General features: G+C 42.9%; 1 protein-coding gene across 18 annotated transcripts in view; it reads right to left on the reverse strand.

The window, feature by feature from the left end:
* Window positions 1-21,641, reverse strand: part of CELF2 (CUGBP, Elav-like family member 2) — a 777,369-nt gene that overhangs the window by 152,966 nt on the left and 602,762 nt on the right. For 17 of the 18 annotated variants that reach the window (XM_019543718.1, XM_019543733.1, XM_019543721.1 and 14 more), the window contains one exon: window positions 8,603-8,799. In XM_019543718.1, coding sequence (XP_019399263.1) covers window positions 8,603-8,799 — 197 coding nt within the window. Of the gene's footprint in view, window positions 1-8,602; window positions 8,800-8,965; window positions 9,263-21,641 lie in introns of those variants that run through there. The other variant, XM_019543735.1, reaches the window with a different exon arrangement.

Raw genomic sequence — 21,641 nt, forward strand, 5'->3', positions numbered from 1 at the left:
CCTTAGTGTAGACTTCCTTTCTCCTGAAAGTTTATTAAACATTAGAGTTACATAGTTGTTAGCAAAACCAAAGTTTTAAAGTCTGATGGAGACATGTTTCCCCGTGAAGAGCTGGTCCATACACGGGTTTCACTGTTGTGATTTAGAAACCAATAAAACCATAGCACAACCCCTTAGTGCTGATGCAGTTACAAGTGTGCTTGTATCAGGAGATATTTTTAAAAAATATTTTCAAGAAGCTGAAATGTTTAGTTCAGTGTAGTTAAATTGGTACCAGAGAAGACCCCGGAGTGGTTGACACTCTCTCACCCAAGATGCACTATTATGTTGATCTATCTTTACACTGTAGTAATACGCAGAAGCCCCAGCATTTGACTGGGATCCCACTGTGTAAGGCATTGAACCAAAAAAAAAAAAAGTCAAAAATCTTAATTTTGCTTCCTTCTCTATTCATTTACAGGGACCCAAATTGAACAAGAGTTGAATTTTGAAGGGAAAACCCCCCAAAATGAAACCTCTTATAGGCTATCTTCACATACTAATTGCCAGCACAAATGATACAACCTTCCTTTCTCTACTATTTCCCCTTATAGGTCAACTTAACAATAAAACCCCCCCTCTCATTTTACAATAAATCCATGATCTGTGGTAGCTAAAATGCACTCTTTGTCAGGTGGCTTTGTATTGGTGTATTTTAGTTTTGAGCTCATTCTCTTCCTTGCAATAATCGATGACTGGGTTTTTTGGCGAGGCGGACCCTTTGGGATGAGAAATTATTCTTGTCTACCCCTTGGTTTCAAAACAATGCAAAATATCACACGTCAGAAAACAAGCCAGACACTTTTCCAGTTGCACACAGCCAGCCAAGCAGGAGCTGTGTCCATAATGCACTTGGCATGCAATCCAGTTTGGATACAGAGTAATGAAACCTTTCCTGGTACACAGAGGCAGCACTAACGTTACGTGATGTTCCCTGTACCAAAATGCATCCCTTTGAAATGCTACTGGCAGAAGCGAGAAGTTTCTGCAAGAACTTTCCTTCATCCCACTGGTGGAAGAAAGTCCTCCTCTCTGCATGGGAGGAAAAGAAGTTTGGTTTAAACACACTTTTTTGCCTGCAGTTTCTATATCTTAAGTCAATGCTGTGTAGTCCCAGGGTTTAATATTAATTGAAAGAGCTGATCTGTTTCTACCCTCACGGTGCACTTCAGCATATTGCAAACACTTCAATCATATTCCCTTGCAACTTTTTTCTTCCTAAGCCTAGTACAACCTGGTATCTTTCCATATTTTCCCCCTTCTTCTCTTTCTTGTAAGTCAATGCTCCAGCCCCTTTTCAAGTTAACCTTCTCAGACCTTTCACCATAGGTTAACCATTCCAGGCCTTTAATGATTCATGTCGCTCTCTTCTGGACCTCTGCCCCTTTCTCTAGAAAGAAGCTTAATATTGGGAACAGTAGTTTAAACATGATCAAAACCTTTGCTTTTTTAGTGTTACAATATTTCCTTGGAAGTTCTATTCTGTGCTTCCCATTTATCCAGCTTCATCTTGTCAGTGCCTTTTTGACCAAAGGCATGAAAATGCATCATGCTAGTCTTTTATGACATCCCTTCAGACTTCAAAATCCTTCTCCTGTGCTTGAATCTGCAAAAATGTATTTAGTTTAACTATACTTTGTCCTGAACCTCAAATTTGCTCCTGTTACTTCTGGGTCATTTTATCCAGCTGGACTCCTTTGTATCTGATCACTTTCTTTTTGTTATTTGCCAGTTCTTTCCCCATCCAATCTATTCTGTATTATCCAAAAAACTTGGAGTACATATTAGTGGTACTTTCTGTCAAAGTCATTTACATAGAGAGTGAAAAAGTATCGATCTCCAATACCAATCCCAGTGGTTCTCCAATCATCCTCCTGTTTTTTCCCTGACCCATAACCTTTCCCCAGTCTAATCTGCCCTCGATCATCTCTCCAACTCCTTTCTCCATTTGAAAATGGGCCCTTCTCTGTTTTCCTGGCAACCTTATGTATTAGTTTCCAGTGTGACACTGTGTGAAATGCCCCTGGGAAATCCAAGCTGATTATATACACAATTTCACACCTGTCCCCCTTCTGAGAAACCTCTTTAAAAACTCTAGCAGATTTGTCAAAGAAGAATTACCTTTAAAAAGAAGGATGAGCTCCCCTATAAAGTATATTTTAAATATTACTTTTGGATATTTCATTTCTAAACTTTTGCGGAGCCTTCAATTCCAGAATTTTACATAGATTATGTGTAAGAGTCAGAAGCTGCAGAATCAAGGTTGCAAAATTTGATCATAATTCTAGACCCCTTGGGCATTTTCCTAAAAATACAACCTGTTTTCATATCATTATCTATTATACAAAATATAGTGCTTATATAGTATTATCTCAGAGTGTATAACATTTCCCCACCCCCCCACACTTAGTAGAAGAAATATTAATTTCTGGCAAAAATTGTTATACATTCTTGTCAAGTGTTATAAGCTTTAAAGGAGTTAGAGTGGAGTACAATATTAATACCTGCAGGTACATAAGCCTCAATGAGCTATTCAAAGCACACACAGACACACACACACTAGCTGGAGAAGTTTGTGCACCTACACACACACGACATGACACAACACACACATGCGCACCCATACAGTGAATGGAGAGGTGCAAATGCCTGAATGTTTCAACGGTTGGCATATGATGAGAGAATATGATTCTCATCAGTGAAATGAAAGAGCTCTTTGGATGGAAAAGTATCTGATTAACAAAAAGTTGCACAGGTTGAGGACAAATAACAGAATAGGACATAAATGTATATCCCATATGGGATACCGGAGGCAGAATATTGAAGATGACACTTGGCTTAACACCTGGATAAGTCCCACTAGATCTTCAATGTCCACACCTGGTCAATAAGGGGCCTCTAAGGCCTCATGTCATAAGAAAAATGAAGTGTACTTTAACAGACTTCGCTAAAGTGAGCCAAGCCTTGCTTTCTATCAGCCTGCCTTCTGCCTTCTCCAACTTCAGCTACGTAGAACTGGCAAGCAATACAAAAAACTAGGAGACAAGTGAACTAGGACATTCATAGTTAGAGGGTGAAAAGACAGTGTAATGACAGCAGAGGAGAAAAAACCAGCCTGTGGTTATTTCTGACATAGCTGAAAGAGGCTCAGGCTCCAGCCTCACAAACAGCTCATCAGAGACACATCCTGCCCAGACCGGAGGAGCCCCTTCAGCCAAGCTGACAGAAACAGAGCCCTAGTCTACCAGGAGCAAAGTCTTTCTAAAAAGCAACTTTGTACAATGCTAAGATAGAGTGCATTTAAACTGATGGACCAGTCCAAGCACCTTTGCAATTCATGACTTGCAGGATGCCAGGAAATTCTCTCGATGTTGTTCTGTCCGGATGAATATCCATGCCCTTGCAATGGAAAACCTGAAGCCAGTAGCATAACTTGGGGTGCGAAAAGAGGGCAAGATTTCCGGGCACTGGCTTGTGGGGGGTGCCCTGAAGATTTAAAGGGGGCATCTTCTTATAGACTAGTATTGTGCTTGCCTGTTCTGATTAGTGTTTCCTAAATCTGCTGGGCACTCTCGCATTGCTTCCTCCCTTGGTCCCCTCTGCCTGCTGCTCTGGCATGTATTATTCATTCCTAACTGTTTCTCCGAAACCCCCTCTGCACTGCCCCACTCTGTACCCCAGTCCCTCACCCTTGTTGCTAAATTTGGCTTTTTAAATTCTTGGTACACGGTGATATGCCAAGCAGACTTCATTTCCTGGCAGCCCTTGCTGTGGTGGCTCCTTCTGGCTGCCCGCCCCACTGCCTGGGCACCCCTGTCCATTTGCCCTGCATCCACCACTGGGGACAGGACCCACACAGGCAGGGCATGCAGCCAGACGGCTGGGATGGGGCCACAGCTGGGAGCAAAATGGGCAGCTGGGGCTGGGGAGAGCCTGGGATCTTGGGACAGTGACAGTGCAGGGCCGAGCTGCAATCTGCAGCCTGTACACCCCTGCGACGAGCGTGGCTCCTATGGGCAGTGGTGTGCAGGGAGTGAATTGCAGCTCTGCTCTGGCCCTGGTCCCATGTTGTCACTGCCCCAAGATCTGGGGTCTAGCAAGCCTTGCCCACTCACTGCACTCTCAACTGCAGCCTCATTCCAGCTGTCTGTCCGCACGCCCTGCCTGCGTGGGTCCTGCCCCCGGCGGTGGGTGTAGGAAGCAGGGGTTTGGGTGCGTGGGCAGTAGGGCTGGGTCAAGCAGGGGCAAGCAAATGAGCTGCTGCTGCCAGGAAATGGAGTCCAGCCATAGGCCGGATACCACTGCAGAGGACAGTGGTATACAGTGTACAGAGGACAGTGTATACCTCTTGTATAGGGCACTGCAGAGGTGGTGGGCTATGGCACTGCAGAGGTGGAAAGGAGGGGACACATCACCATAGCAGGTAGAAGGGACCATCAGAGGCACATGAGTGTGGCCACCAGCTTTGCAGGATTGCAGATCTTACTTGTTATGCCTTTGCCCAGAGCTGTTTGATTATCAGAGCTAACCTTACAAGACACATTGTCCCATAAGACTCTAGGAAATGCAGAGAGATTTCAGGTAGCTGCCAACCTGTATTCCAGCACACCCATCTTGATTAATGGGAATTTGTGTGTTTTCCCATGTGCGAGTTGTCTAAAAGCACTGATTTTGATCATCTCCCACAATATGAAGATGAGTCTAAAGCTGGTCCCCTAAAGTGTTTCCCACATATTCTTGATGCTGATATGACTATTACAGATACCACTGGTATGTAAAAAAGGGCTTTTTCAGTTTTTAAAAAAATTTTCTGTCAGGCAAAGGATCCTTTGTATCCTCACTTGTAAATGTAACTCCTATTCCTAAAAGAGAGGAAGCCACAAAAGACTGAATGGGAATGGAGATAGATCTTGACACCTCATAGGTGATTTCCATGGATGAATCTCACCGATAATATAGCTGGCTGCTGTATCATGAAAGCTGAAGTCTGTAGGTTTGTCTATGACCAAATTCATTTAAAACAAAACAAGAAGGAAGTGGCATATCATTTACCTGTGCCCCTGGTGAGAAAGAAAGCCAAAGAAAAGACCAGCATTCAAAGAGGGGGACTGATACAGTCTTGATAATTGGTCTATACAGATTTGCATGGCCTGCACTTAATCTTCATACCTTCAGGTTCACTGACGGACAGGTGATAAATAATAGGAAACATCACAGGAATAGAGATCAATGAGCTTCTCTTTGTCTCCCCACAATGTCATCCTTACTTCATCTGCAGCTTAGAAGAAAAGTGCTTCTGTGGGACAGGAATCAGGTTTTCAAAGAGCCAGCCTCAAAGTTCAGCATTCTGGTGGTTTAAGTTAAGTAGGAGTTTACTCATCCATATCAGCCTTGACTTTGGTAAATCCAGTTGCGTGACCTCTTAATACTGTCTTCTATCCAGCATTAGAGATAAAGACACACAGTCAGAACACAGCACTAACTCAGTAGGGGTCTCTGCTGAGATGCACTGTCACCGCTTTGTCAGAAAACATATAAAGCTGAGGGTGGAAGGACTACACAGATATTCTGCAATAAGAAAAGGCTTCAGGTGTTATGGGTACCGAAGCATGAGGCTGATTCAGGCTGGGATATGAACATTATTAGGTGTGTCTACACATGCCAATCTGCAATCAGATGGATTGCAGATTGGCTGAAGGGTCGTACTCAGAGGGTGGTGGTGGACGGGACATATTTGACCTGGGGAGAAGTGGGCAGCAGAGTCCCCCAGGGCTTGGTCCTTGGGCCCACGCTGTTCAATCTCTTTATCAGCGATTTGGACAATGGGGTGAATAGCAACCTGTTTAAATTTGCTGATGATACCCAGATTTGGGGTGAGGTGAGCACACTAGTAGGGAGGGAAAGACTGGAGCAAGACATGGATAGGTTACAGGGGTGGGCTAACAAAAACAGGATGCGTTTCAATACTGACAAGTGCAGGGTGCGGCACTTGGGCAGTAGTAACCAGCAGCACACTTATAAGATGGGAAACTCCCTTCTTGAGAGCACAGAGGCAGAAAGGGATCTTGGAGTCATTATTGACTCCAAGATGAACATGGGCCGACAATGCGAGGTCACGGCTGGCAGGGCTAACTGGACCTCGTCGTGCATCCACAGATGCGTCTCAAGCAGGTCCAAGGAGGTGATCCTCCCCCTCTATGCGGCACTGGTCAGGCCGCAGCTGGAGTACTGCATCCAGTGCTGTGCGCCCCACTTCAGGAGGGATGTGGACACCATTGAGAGGGTCCAGAGGAGGCTACTCGCATGATCCGGGGACAACAGGGCAGACCCTGCAATGAGAGACTGCGGGACCTGAACCTGTTCAGCCTTCACAAGAGAAGGCTGTGGGGGGACTTGGTGACCATCTATAAACTCACATGGGGGGATCAGAAGGGTTTGGGAGAGACCTTGTTTCCCTAGCCCCCCCGGCATAACAAGGAATAATGGCCACAAGTTGTTGGAGAGGAGGTTTAGATTAGACATCCGTAAGAACTACTTCACGGTCAGGGCGGCTAGGGTCTGGAAGTGACTTCCAAGAGAAGTGGTGCTGGCTCCTACCCTGGGGGTCTTTAAGAGAAGGCTTGGTGCCTACCTGGCTGGGATCATTTGAGCCCGGTTTTTCTCCTGCCCAGGCCGGGGGTTGGACTTGAAGATCTACAAGGTCCCTTCCGACCCCACTTCTATGATTCTTGCCATTAGAGGGCAGCAATAAACTGTGGAGCTTATTGCTCTACAGTTTATTGCTCCCGGGAAGCTCCCAGGTGCATGATTTACATGTGCACCCAGAGCGTAGCACACTGAGCTGGGTCGCGGAAGCCATCTGGTAGGGGACCTGGGGGTTAGCTTACCAGCCCAGGGCTGCTCTGACCGGGCTTAATGTGCTGAAGCCAGGCACAAGGCCTAGCCAGCAGGCAGCCCCGAAACTGAAGCACCCTTGTGCCGCAGCCAGCTGGCTCAGTGTCTACATGTGCACTGCTGCACACACACAAAAAAACCAACTCTGCAGCAGGGTAGGCTTGTATTTACAAGTCTTGCATTTACACGTCCTATCCTGCTGCAGAGTTTGTTCATTTTGTGCACCCTAGCGGTGCATGTGCGGATGCTGAGATATTCATTGTGCAGTCAATCAGTCAACTGCCCAGTAAATGTCTTGTGTAGACACACCCGTTATGCACCTGAATAGGCTGGTGTAGACTCTTTCTATATATCTGCTCAATGCCAAGGTCAAGAGTTGTTCTGATGGGGAGTAGTAATGTATGGGGGGAATATGAAAAGCATTAGTGATGCTACAAAGTATGAGGACAGATCAAATTGTTCTACTGGGTTACAACAGGAGTGTGTAATAGGAAGGAAAATAGGTCAAAGAGTTGTGATCAGTGTCCCAGCAGCACAGCTGCAGGATTTGACAGGAAACTCTAATCCCTGATAGATGCAATGAGAACAGAAGAAAATGGTGCATCCAAAACCCTGGATTGCTCCCAAAGGAGAGCAATCAAATCCAGATGAAATAGGAATCTTTATAGAGTGTTTCTCTACAGTGTTAGTCAGTGGCTAGCCACAAGATCACTTTCTAATGTTCTCCATAGCATGTGAACGTAAAAGGTTTTTGAAGCAGTAGTAAGGAAAGAATAAGGTTGAAAAAAAAGCATCCAGTAAATCCCAGGTCCAGGCATGGATATACATCTGGAGGGATCAAAATGTCATAAAGTACACTCTAATTATTTCTGACATTGATAATAACTTAGCACACACATTCTGGAGAAGATACAAAAATGCTTAAAAAAAAAATGAAAACGGTTTTATCTGCATTAAAAAAAGGGTTCTGTGATAGATGTACAAAATATTTATCTCTTGAATTGTGCATTTATGTGTATATACACACACACACACACACACACACACACACATTTATATGCATATATGCAAGGATATAGTTATGTGCACACAGAGAGAGTTCAGGGTGGATATATTACACAATGTGGGAAAGGAATACTGTCTTTTAGAGGTGTAACAGTGCTAAATCAATCCCCAATGTGACTGAAAGAAAAACAAATGTGGAAATGAGGTAGGATCACGTCTTTTATTATCTCTGAAGTGATGACACAGCAAGAGCCCGGTTCTGCCTTCTTTTCCCTTGTATCCCAAGAATTATTCCCACCTGTGGTGCTAAGAGAGGAAGTGAAAGGAGGTAGAAAATTATATTTTTCATGAGCTAATCCTGGGAAACCGGCTGCTTTGGTTTCTTTCTGCCTCTTGGCTATAATATTTTAAACAAGGACAGCACTCTTTGCTATTTTTTGCACAGTTGGACTGCTCTCTTCCAGGTATCAGGCATTTAAATTGTAATTTAAGAGGAGGAGGAAGACAGCAATCGATAGGTAGAGAGAAGTTCTCTTCCTAGGTCAACCGCATGACTCCGTACAACATGCTTTGAAACAGATGCTCCAAATGCAAGCCACTCGGCACGTAAGCACATTTTAAAACCGAAAGCCAAACGCACACGGCATTGCTACTATTACCATACCTTTGCTTTGGGGAGGGTTCTGACTCCTGTCTCGGAGAACGTTAATCTGGTAGACAGCTCCGTAAGGCTCAAAAAGTTCTTTTAGCTCTTTTTCCGACCATGAACGTGGAATCTGTCCAACAAACATCTTAATGGCATCTGGGTCTGGTTGGTCTGAGTGATCCAAAGCTCCGTTCATCTTGTTAGCTGTGCCGTTACTACAAAGTTGAACAAGAAGATTAAAAAAGATACAATTAGGAAACGAAGCAATTTTGATGCTTGGTATATGAGATGATGATGTCAGTGGGCACAAAGGGGGAATAAATCCCATGTTTAATTGATAGCATGAATATCACAAAAAACCCCCCAAAACAATGCAATTACATTTCTCACTGACTCTGGTGCTCACGGCAGACTGCTGCTTAATAGCATGATGCAAGAAAAAAGCTGCAAAACATAAGCCCCAATTTGGTCCCTCTGCATCTTAACGCAGCAGACAGTTAGGAGTAAGTGGAGGTTTCTTTACAAGACTGTTGTAAACAGGACTGCAGCGTATTCGTACAAAACTGGCTATTGGCAGAAATAAGGCAGCGCTGGTGTGTTTTGTAATAAAGTCACATGAAAGGAATATGAAACGCTTGGCAATCTGTCAGATGACTCATGCAAGTTGCCAGCGATGAATTTGCAGATTGTGTGAAGCATCCATGTGTGCATCAAATTAGTATAATATTGCCTAGTATGGAAAATACTCCGGCTATGTGGTTGGGTGCTGCCGATTAGTTGCCTACGCTTTTCAAAAGGGAATGAGAGTCTGGAGAGCTCCAGTTTAAAGCACGCTGTTTATTGCACCCTGGCACAAAGAGCACAATTCAGGAGGGGAACGCAGGGGCAGAACGGCCTGCTTTGTTCAGAAATAAGGAAGCACGACTTCAAAAAAGTTGGGCTCCATGCAAAGAACATGAAATATTTCAAATCGCTCACGCCCTCTAAATTGCTCCCCCTCCGATTTCCAGATGTGCCGTTAAGTTCAAAACAATTGCACATTTTGCGGGGGGGGGGAAAGTATTTTCTTCCTTTCAAATAACTTTCAAATGGGCGGTAAAAGGAAAATTACATGTTCTGGTGTACAACTTTCCCCAAATGCTAGGGAAACAAAGCATTTCAAACGCTGAAAAGAAGTAGAACTTGGGAAACATTAGCAACTGCTGGCGAGGCAAGCCACTTAACGTCAGATCATTTCCTTGTCCCCAGACTTCTCAAAGAAACCTGCGGTTCTGGGGTACATCCACTTCTAGGTGAGTGACTTGACTCACCTTAAAAGAGGCCTGATTTGCCGTCAGTGCTTTGTGCACAACTCAGCTTCTTTAAGCTGTGTCGAAAGCTGCTCACCCAAGAACTGAGGCATCTGGTGTCACCTGTCACTTTTGAACATCATGGCTTTGGATTATACATTCTTTATTTGACATTTATTCAGAAGAGAATGCCCCTATTGCTCTCAGGGGCTGAAATCTACACAGAGAGAGACCAAATCCTGTATTTTTTTACATGTTGAAAACACCAACGCTGGTGGGAAAAATCCCCCGTTTAATTTTCCTGCCTTAGGGCTATAACTCATGCAAAGACAAATTATTCAGTTTTCTGTGCTTCATCTCTTTTGAAGCATAATGCACCTCAACACATTAATATGCCCAAATTAACTTTTGCACTTTTCCCAGTTACTGAAGGGAGGAAAAAGTTGCATTAAAGGTGCACTTTAAAAAAAAAATGCTGAAAAATTTGATCATTGGTTTTGTGAAGTGTCTATGACGTGGCTCAGCAGGAAATGGGATCAACTCCATGCATGTATTAGGCAAAATTCCTAGTGGCTCCAATAAGACTTTGCCTAGATAATGGCCCATCCAACTCCATTACTTTTAATGTGCAAATAGCCTCATTGATCTTGTACTCTTTCTTTATTTCAAAGATCCTTCATAGATCACAACAACTCTACTGTGGCTGCTTGGGTGCTTGTGGAATTAATACCCCCACTTCTCAATTCCAGTGCAACGAATGAGGGAGAAATCATGCAGATGAACAACGACCCAGATCCTGTGTTCAATTCCATGTGAGCACCCATGCTGAGCCTCACTGAGCCATGGCCGTTATCTATATGGGTGCAGGGGTTTACCTGCACACAACGCTTGACAGCTTAATACGGCATAACTGCTGGGGCTTTTATGGTACTGGAGGTCCAATGAAATAATCATAATGATTCCCTTGGGCATCGAACATCATGGAATTGTTTCATGTGCATCCCTGTGCATGTGCATGTGTGTGCATGCACACACACGTACTGGGGGAGATTTTCAAATCCTATCCTACAACATTGTCAACACAGAGCACGCCACGAATTGCCATGTGTGCCTTTGAAAAATACCCCCATATGTATAAGCATAAACTTGCTCTACAGTTAGCTTGTTCTACCGATCTCTTAGATGGGTCTTTCTAACCATTCATGTATTTTGGATAGGAAGCTAAGCTTACTTTTCTCTTTTGATTCCTTCTGCATTATGTTTATATGCAACAGAGCTTCCTTTTTTTTTAAAGTTATTTCCTTCGCCCCTTTTCTTCCTCTGTCAACATGTACATGATTACCATGTCAGTTATTGTAAAAACTGGTATTTTTTGTACGATAACAAGCTGATTCCTGCATTGATACATTTTTTTTTTTGCTTCTTACCCAGAATAGTATACCAACGACACAGTTGGCACGTCTACATGAGTGGTTACTGCTCATTTATTTAGTGTTTGTCTAATCAATTTTAGTGATAGTAAATTAATCATACTTTAAAGGGTCTGATTTAAAAGGTCTGAGCTTCAGTTGATCTTTTTAGTGAGTCAGAATATAAGCGACTGAATCGTGGGACACGTGTTTCTTGGTTTGGGTTCTGCCACTGATTCTGTGGCAACTCTGGCGAATCCCACTGTGCTAGATCCTACTCTTCACTACTGATAAGCAAATGAAAGAACTAAATTTGGCCTTATAGACCTAAACTTGGACCTAAAGTTTATACTGCCTGCTTCCTGCAAGTCCCATCAGTGCTTGGTGATACCACCTGGGAGGTCATTCGTGGTAGTTCATCCTTGTGGTTCATCAGAGCCTGAGCCTGAAATCTGCAATTGGTAACACCTTTTCATTTGAGCAGATCTTCAGCAGACAGGGTGGAGTTTTGGGGCGCTGTCTGAGAAATTTGTTTTCTCACCTATTCATATTTTTTAGCAGTCTTGAAAATTCTGTTTTTTATTGTGACCTGCCCAGAGCCTCTTTTGGAGAGGGCACATAAGTCTAATACCTGGTAATGATATCAATAGGCTAGTAAATGCCTCCTGGAAGGAACGCCTCAATTCTCATCCACTCTGTTACGGAAAGATAGTAAAATGAATCTTTTAGCACTAGCCCCATGTTATCCTTTAGGGTTTTTTTTTTTTGCTGTAACGTTTAACATGCTGTCGCCCCTCCCGCCCCCCGCAAACAACTAAGGCAACTGAAGACAAATAAACTGAAGAAAACAACAGAGGGCAGGAGGAGAACTCAACCCTTTCATTAAACCAATCACTAAAGTATACTCCAAGGATGCACTGAGAATCACAGCCCTACGAAAACAACTGCATTAACGTTCAACTATTGCACAGCCTGTTTTAGGGAAGGGAAAAAAACCTCCCAGCAATCCGATTTTTGAATTAGGTGAATGAATGTTGTGATCCGCTAGCAAAACCCCTCAATTTAGGAAGGCCTCTGGGAAACCCCAATCTTTACTTTCACTTGCTGGGAAAACATTCTGTATTCAGATAAGACCCATTCGTCAGCAATGATAATAGGCCCTTTTGTTGCTCGGTTTTGCCAGTGCGCAGGATACAGCACTCAGCGGAAGTGGCTCAACTCCTCCTCCCCCATCCTCCCCCCGCCCAGCCCTGTTACTCAGGAAATAAAGCACAAGAAAAACCACATGAAACTTTCCTTCCAAGAGAAAACAAGCCTATCGTCTCAAAAGCTTAAGGCCTCTACGATTTCTTGAAGGCACAAGCACAAAGGGAGCCTTGTCTAGGGGACACTAATGAGAGCGGAGTCCCATGACAATTGCTGTCAGTACCCCGATGATATATAAAAAAAACGAGGTTACGTGGGCAGCTGCCTCTGCACCGCAGCGTGTCCCCCCTCTATGGCCAATTTAGCCCACTGGACTCGCAGGTGACCCATCACGTCATCTTAATCACTGACAAGGTGTCATCTATATTGCGGAGAGCAGCCGGAGGGCACAGATGAAGCCAGTGAGTGGCTGGCTGCTTGTGGATGCTGCCGGAGCATCCTCGCTCTCAATTTGTGCCAATTTTCCTTCTAATAACCCAACTACTGTTCCATCATTTCGGGAACTTGACAGGGTCACTCTTCCAAGAGCTAGAGATAGTTTTAGTATCACTTCTGTTTAAGGAGCAGCACCTTAAAAATTAGTCACCCCCCCTCCCCCAACTTTTGAGAGCACCACATCTACCAGCGCCGATATATGTCTAATTAGAGAACAGTATTTTGAATCCGGATCCCAAAGCAGATGAGCCTTTAGATCCTAGGTAGAGCAGGCTAGTTACATTAATAACTACCCAACTGTCGAAGGTCAGCGAGAGGTAGAAAGCAGGCCCCAGGCGCTTGCTCCGGACCCATTTCTTGGCTTCGTTTCTAGGCCTGATCAAACCATGATCCCTCTCCATCCAAGCCTCTTCGCACTCCAATTATTTAACTCCCCCCCACCCCACACACATTCAATCCAACAAAGCTGTGCTTAACTCTGAACATAGCCCACCGCCGCGCTCGACCTCTCCGAGATACATGCACACTGAAAAAAAATGGGAACGGTAAAAAAAACCAACAACCCCAGCTTGTAAACAAGCAGGCGAGTAAATGCATTCAACCACCGTGGCCTTCACAAGCACTGTAGTTAGTAGCGGAAGTAGTAAATATTTATATTGGGGTACTGCCCATGCTGGGATCAAGGACCCACTGTTTGGGTGCTGAACAAACACAGAAAAGGAACAATCTTGACCTGGAAGCCTTGCAGCGTTAACACCACTGCTAAGGTTAATGTGTTAAACATATAAAATGCTGTATCTTTAAACGATATCATCATAGGTTTTATAAGCATCCTTTACCTGGAAGACTCCCAAGGTGATTTACAAGCCTAACATATACAGGAACGACTCCATCCTGGAGTGACAAACAGCAGCTGTTTAACGACACGCAACATTGCCAGACAAAAATTGAAGCCAGGAAGTGAAGAAAAATACTATATCCAAGTGACACAACCGGGGAGGCGGTGGGGGAGAGTTCATAGATACAGAACATAATTACCTAAATTGGATTTTGGCCAGGACAGCGGGGGACACCAGGGGTTGACATCTCTGGCAAAATCCCCCCAAAAGCGCATATGATCAGGGCTGTTTCATGAAAAAAAAAAAAAAAGACATCTCCAGGGGGTTGTTGTCCCATCAGCACTTTAAAAGGGCGATAGTTCAAAACAGACTGAGGAAAAAAGGACTTTCCACATATTATCACCAGCTCTTGTAGCTCCCTGCACTTTCCACAGTAGATGCTTGTAAGAAACACCTTCTTAGTTTTTTCTCAGTAAGCCAAGGAACACGTAACTACAAGCAAACATTGAACAGCTTTGACACCGTGTCTAATTAACACGGCAGCACACTGCAGGACTTTCAATCCAGTACATGCAATATAATGTCATACTCGCAGAGTACAGTCCCCCCCACTCATTGCCCAAATTCTCTCTCTCTCTCTCTCTCTCTCAACTTTGCTCCTCTATCAGTGCTAGCCACACGTTTGTGAATCAACCTAACAGCTATGAAGGATTTGCAAGGCTATCACCATGCCACACACCAAAGCCAGTTGCAACATCTTAGGAAGGAGAAGACTCAGACTCCTTCTTCCCAAACATCACCCAATCTCTTAGCAGAGCAAGGCTAACAAGTGAGCAACTCTGAATCTGCCCAGTGGGGAGCAACAGCACCGTCATAGCCATTCACTATTTTCTACTGCAATTTCTGTGCTAGACATCCAATGCTGAGAGCCAGTTTTTTGGGGTTTTTTTTTGCTTTCCATTAGTGCATTGTTAGCCTGCCTCTTGCCAAAGTCTAATACTGTAACCACCAGGAGTTAGTGTAATGTATGATCAATGTAAAGGTATTTTTTTCTTCACCTTTGCCTTCAAGGTCTACCGAAAGTATATGCAACAACACCAGTGCTCAGAAAAGATAGATGAGAATGGAATCCCTTTAATAAGACGAGCATTCAAAATCCACAGAAAAGTCATTGAGTAACTGTGCGTAACTATATCACAGGGTAGACTGCTAGACAAAATATGCATTGGAAATACCTCCGAGTTTTACTGAAAACTTAAGGATACCTGTGTGTTATCCCTGGTAGATCCAGGCTTGGATCACACAGATACACATATTTATTATGGTTGTTGCTATTACACAGGTCCTGAAGAGACCAGGGAAAACCCCAGTGATCTTGATACTATCTGGACTTTATTCAATTGATTGTGTAAATTGGAGCCTGTACAGTCCTGTAATATAAGGTTTCACAGTTTCATAAATGAGCTCTGCGAGTTTGGCTGATTGACCCAAACCATAAATGTCTGCCCCTACATGGCCATAGCCAGACACGCAGGTCGCGCCTGCACGCTCAGCTGTCCCAGGCGGTTCAGCTGATATGGTACCTCCAGCTCCCCTAATGCACTGCAGCAATCCCAACCTACTCCATATGGGTTGACCTAGGGCCAGGATTTCAGACTGAGCTTTGAATGCCCTGGGTTTGTGTCACATTAAAATCTAGAGGTTACCGTTATTTTAATGTTACGTTTTGGAGAGGGAATGTTCTTAAAATTGTGCAGTCACCTAACAGGCTCGCAAAAAGCTTTGTGCATCTGCTCCATCAAATCTTCAGGGGTGAAATGATTATAACTGGGAAAATCCAGAGTTACAGACTTACCAGTCCTCAGCTCTCACTGTTAGCTGTTCATACATATTCATTAGTGAGTGAACTGCCTCATAATACACATTGCAACACTCTGTGGGTGCATGCATACTATATATAGAACTCTAATTACACAGGTATATAGCATAGAGATCCTTTCAGATCCAAGTGTCTACTGAGCATGCTAATAAAATAGCTTTGCTAGTTCATTCAAGAGTGGAAATACAAACGCAACATCCACATCAGACTTGACCAGGTGCGATTTTCCCACTGGTATGAGCCTGTGAGAGATGGGGCACCAGAACTGTGCGAATCCTAACCTCTAAACTCTACTACAGCTGCAGATAATGGAGAAGTTCAGAGTTCATGTGGCAGAGACCTGCGAGTCAGGGGCTGAAGATCTGAATGACTCCAAGTCTATTAAATTAAGACTCTTCTCACCTTTTGAATTGGGGATCCTATTATTAACAATGTCTGAAAGGATCACTACCTTATGCCCCTTCTCAAAACTGACTTCCAATGCAAGTTCACCACAATTAAGAGGGCTAGATAAATACTTCTGTTGCCCTGATTACTGTACAATATTTGCCTGTTTTGCTCTTGGATACCCTCTCCTATTATGTCTTCAAATGGGGACTGTAACCTCTTCAGTGCAGACTTAGCTTAGAAGATCTGCATCACGTTTCATGTGCACAAATGGACGTTAGTCAGGGCTTTTAGGCATTACTGCACATCAAGTCATGACTTGTATAACAGTGCACATGTGCTTCTGCCATTATAACTTTGCTTTTGGAACAGATTTCTTTATTTTTCTAAATGCAGAAGCAAGGTAAATTAGTCCAGGTGGGCACTGCATGAACACGGTTATACAACTTCTGGTAACCAAACCTGTTCTCATATCACTACATGGCTTTACAATGTTTTGAGGTAGCCAACCACATAATAGTAATTGGCAGCAGTTATTAATGCTGCACTTTCCTAATTAGACCCATTTACAATCAGCAGTAGTACTTCATTGTGGCAGGAAACATTTATTGGCATTAATATATTTAAAAAAATATATTATCCAATTACACCTCAATTTCCTACATTTCTGACATGCCAGCTACCAAATTAGAATAGCGTTGTGCACTCAAAATTCAGCACACGTAAGAGCATCTGTTTTCTTGTCAACAGCTTCACCCTCTCTCTACTGCTTCTACACACTTATTGCTCAACATTTGCTAAGTTTTTACTCAATTCCTGTCCTCGCCTTACTCAGAAGCCCACAGACAACAGAGACATGTAGGTTTTTACATATATTTTTAAAAGGCGATAACTAGCAAATGTCAACTGTAATGATTTTTCTTTTTAGAGTGGCAATCATCAATGTGGTATGCAAAGGTTTTCACGAATTCTCTCAAGTTGTAGATGACTTGTCACATCTGAAAAACGGGAGGTGGGCGGGACGGACCACTGAAATATTTGCTTTACAAAACGGCATGCTGAAGCCAAATGATTATTGCAAGAAATACATTAGAAGCCAGCACATTTCAAGATTGGCACAGACACACGCAAACCAGCTTATTGCTGAGCTTTACGAGATGTGGAGTGTTATGCTAATAGAGTCCAAAAACATATGTCAAAAAACAAGGGAGCCAACAACTCGCACCTGACCTTGCTGCTTTATCAAATTTGCTTCCCTAAGAGTGAAACGGAAGCGCACAGAGGTGCTTGCACAAAGTGCAGGGTCTGGCTCATTTAGCCATGGTTATTTATGTGAATCCTGAAATTTTCAAGGAAAGCAGGCTGCAGCATTCAGTTTCCTTACAATTAAAAAAAGAAATGTTCTCCAGCCTGCTCCTGGCCCCCAGCCCCTTTAAAAATATGAATAAAAATAGGATTACTTCCAAAAGTATAGTATAACTGTAATTCTAGGAGGTTGAGCATTATTACACCAAGATCCTCCCTCGCTGATTTTTTTTTAAAGCCATTCCTTCATTTTTTGACACCACATCTGCCACACAGAATGCAGATGATCATTTGTTTATATATCTGTCTAACCGCCTTTTCCAAACACAGCCAGGTGGAGCCTTTCAAAATCAAATTAATTTCAGATTAATTCACTCTGGACCCACTCCAGTTTCATGACTCTATGCTTTGAGGCACCAGCTAAATTGATTTAGAGTCATGAACTTAAAGAGCTCAACTCCTTAGGTATAAGGAGAGGGGGGGAAAAAAAATCTAGCACAAGATCTTTCTTGCGTACCAAAAAAATGTCAGCATAAGTTGCTGCTATTTCCAAAAAAAAAGCCAATATAGTGCCAAAATCATCCCTAAAGAATTTCATATTTCATCCAAGAAGACATCATAGTGGAATTTACATCTTCAGGTCTTTAATGTCTCTTGATGAATCTAATAAAATTTAGCACTATAATTAAACACCAGAATAAGAAATGCTGAAACTTTTTGCAATAAATAGCAGTTACACTAAAATAGCAAACAGGTAACGTTAAAAGTCTCAAGTGCACTGGATTCATCTAAGGAACTATAAACTGAGTGGGCTTGCATGCTGTCAATCCTCTCTGGATGCCTTTATTATCTCACTTGTTTCAATTGCAATTTGGGTTTCCATGGAGATGGCAACAGTCAACTCTGGAAAATTATAAGATAAATGTCAGGCAGTGATAACGGTGTTAATGAAGCTTCATTGACAAGCAGCACTATGCTTCAAATAATAAGCATATTTCTATTAGCATATGTATAACCTGGCCAGGAAAAAAAACAACAGGAGACAAGAATCCTAAAAATAAAATAAAATAATATTGTGTACGTGTGTGTGTAATGTATATAAACCTCTGTGCATTTGAAATGAAATTCTATGAAGAATTCCTAGTGAATAGGAAAGATGTTGGCTTTACCTTTAATTGCCTGGTTCCTTTAGAAATTCTTGCTCTCTGCTATCATTCCAGAAGATCACTCTGCTGACACACACTGACACGTTTTTGCACAGTATGACACTTGTTTCCTTACAACACGAGGTTGGAACGATCCGTTTTATGTGGCACTTAGAAGCGTGTTTTATATGGCATGAATACAGCTGGTGCAAGCTGTTAACCAGAAAGAATCTGACCGGGGGGGGGGGAGAAACTCCCCGACATACTGTTGTAATCCAGGTTTGTGTGGCTAGCCCCTCACTAATCCATGCATGGCAAGTTTAACAGGCAGAGGATGCTTCCACATCTGCATTTAGCACATTCATTTAGCAATGAATTCTGGTGCAGCACATGGAGCCAGGGTGGAGCAGCCCCGGTGGGCAGGAGTGGAGCAGCTCTGGCTCAACATGCTGCAGAGAAGCGGGCAGCCAGTCACTGCACCCTCATGCCCCAGACAGCCCCAGTCGCCATCTACATGTATGTTTTAGCACATGTAATTACTGCTGCAGGACAGGACTTGTCCCAGGCAGTACTATCCTACAACAGAGTTAATTAATTTACTGCACCCTAATATAGGCGCATGTGTAGACAGCGATGCCTTACTGCAGAGCTAATTAGCTCCGTAGTAAAGCGCACATGTAGATGCACCCAGAGATGCTTACTCTTGGCATCCCATCGAGTGCTCTGGATTAACTCCACACTAGCTGAGCCTGTTGATGTCACCAGAAAAAAAAACCTTCCAGTCATTGTAGAAGGATACAGGCTGACTTTCTGCTTTCTAAACATGGAATAGGTTTGTGAGCTGGAGCTCAAAGAAGTGACTGGAGTGGGAGTCTACAACCCCAAAAAGAAGGGGGCACTAAGCAGTATGCTTCACTTGAATATCAAAGCATTTAATTAGGCTGGTGTGGGGGTGAGATTTTATAGCCAGGGAAGGAAAGTGAAAAAAGTGTTACTATCCCAGGACTTGTTCTTTAGCAAGAAAAACCCAACAGGGTGGGCTGGTGCATATATTTTTTAGTAGTTTCCCCAAATCACTTCTTCCTTGGCCTGAATCTGTGTGTCTTCCAAATCTGAATACATATATCAGCTGAAAGCCAGGAGTCTGCTAAACAATATTTCCATTAGACTGGTCCTTACTGCTACAGGATTCCATGGGAGTACATTTGCCGTTATTTTCACTGGGAAAAAAATACGGTTTTCTAACACTAGGAAAGCTCTGTGGCTTTATCTCTCTGGGCCCCCTCCCCGCCTTCTGTCCGTGTATAGTGTAATGTGCTGGAGGCAGGCTGCATCCTTTTGCATATGCAGCTCCTGTACAGGGGAGCAGGTGCGGGCTCTTGGTTCTACTATTGCAGAACAAACAGAGCAAACAGGAACGACAAAATTGCAACGCAGCAACAGGCTAGGTATAACGAGAGAGAAGGAAAAAACAACTTTCAAACAAATATCAAACTCCTTTGGCTTGGATGTCTCTGGAGATCCAGGTAGGAAAATAAGCCTTGTTGTTTTGGTTACTAGCACTTTGGGAGGTACCTAGATGTCACAGAGATGGATGCCCTTGTAAGAAGAGAACTAAATTGAATATCTGCCCACAGGATAGGAGTCTTGCTGAGTCTTAAGAGAAGCATGAGGGTTGCTAAGGAAGGCCTGGTATTTTTAGTCCCTTTCCAGTGCCCCACGGGCGGTCTCTACCACTCTTGCTTCTTCCATCTTCTCCAATTTAAAAACCAATACTTGATCGACTGTCCCAGATCACTGGTCACGAGTGAAGCCAACAATTAAAATGAAAATAAAGAGAAATTACACAACTGGTCTGAGGTTTCAGCAGGACTAAACAGCAAGCAGAATTTTAGGTTTAACTGCCCTGATCACATTGTGTATGAGAGAATTTTGACATCAAGTAAGAGATTATAGTGTCTTGTGTAATTATCATTGAAAATTTAAGCATTTAGGCTGGATGTTCCAAAGCACATAGGGGAGTCACGGAGAACAATGCCTATTGACTTTCAACATCCTCCTTGATCATTTTGGTGCTTTTGAAGTTCCTTGGAGATTGATTCTGTCAGCCTTATTCATTTTGAACAGTACATTATGCTGCAGATAGTTCTATTGATTGCAATGAAGTTTTTTCATGGAACAAGGTATGATGCAAAATGCAGAAACGTGAAAGTTAACCATGGGCTCTTGAAGGGTATAAACATTAAGATGGTACCTCAACTCAGTGGAAAGTTATTAGAGTCTCATTGCCCAAGCAAGCAGCCATGATGAATGAGTTACAGTTGGGAAAGTCTTTCTGGGTTTTTTAAAATTTTTTTATCAGTAAATCCTACTAGCATATTGAGTCTAACTTAAGTAATTTTTAACAATAATGGAATACGTGCAAGACAGAAGCAAAATGCCTCTGCCCGCACTGTAGCACGACTGGCTGTCTCCATAATCTTCATGTTAGGACCTCTAAATTCTACTGGAATGTGTTTTCTAAACCCTTCATAAAGAAATAGTTTTCATTAGTATTACAGATTGCCAAAGGTTATGTTTTTACACCAGTGGACATGATGGTTCCACAAGAAATAACAGTTAGCCAAAGGATCTCTGGGTTTTACTGTAAACTAAACAAGAAGGTATAGTTATTATGCATAAGATTTTGCTAGACTATCTTCTATTTATTCTAATCCTGCCATTTAAGTTACTTTATTTCCTGGAACAATGCGTTAGCAATATTACTTGGAGGCTTATGAAAAATACACATACAATAAAAGGGAAGCCTCTCCCCCGAACATCTGCCACCTTAAAGACATTATTAAAAAAAGCACACTGACAAGAAGTGCATTATCATCCAATAAGAAACATAGCTTACCACTAAAAAGCCCAACCATGACCAAATGCTCTAAAATTCTCCCCCAAACCATATGGCAATGATTTAGGGAAACACTTCTGATTTCCAAGTTAGACTTCCATGGTCTATTTTGAGTTTCCATGGTGTTCTGAGCAAGTTTAACAGCAAGAAAACATTAGACTTCAACCATTATGGAACTTCTTGCCATTTGACCAGAAAACGTGCCTTAAAAGTTTGACTAAGTACTCCAGGGTCATAGTAAATACTTGCAGCATTGGGATTTTA

This window comes from Crocodylus porosus, unplaced genomic scaffold (genome assembly GCF_001723895.1).
Source record: "Crocodylus porosus isolate Cpor-Errol unplaced genomic scaffold, CroPor_comp1, whole genome shotgun sequence".
Classification (NCBI taxonomy): Eukaryota; Metazoa; Chordata; order Crocodylia; family Crocodylidae; genus Crocodylus; species Crocodylus porosus.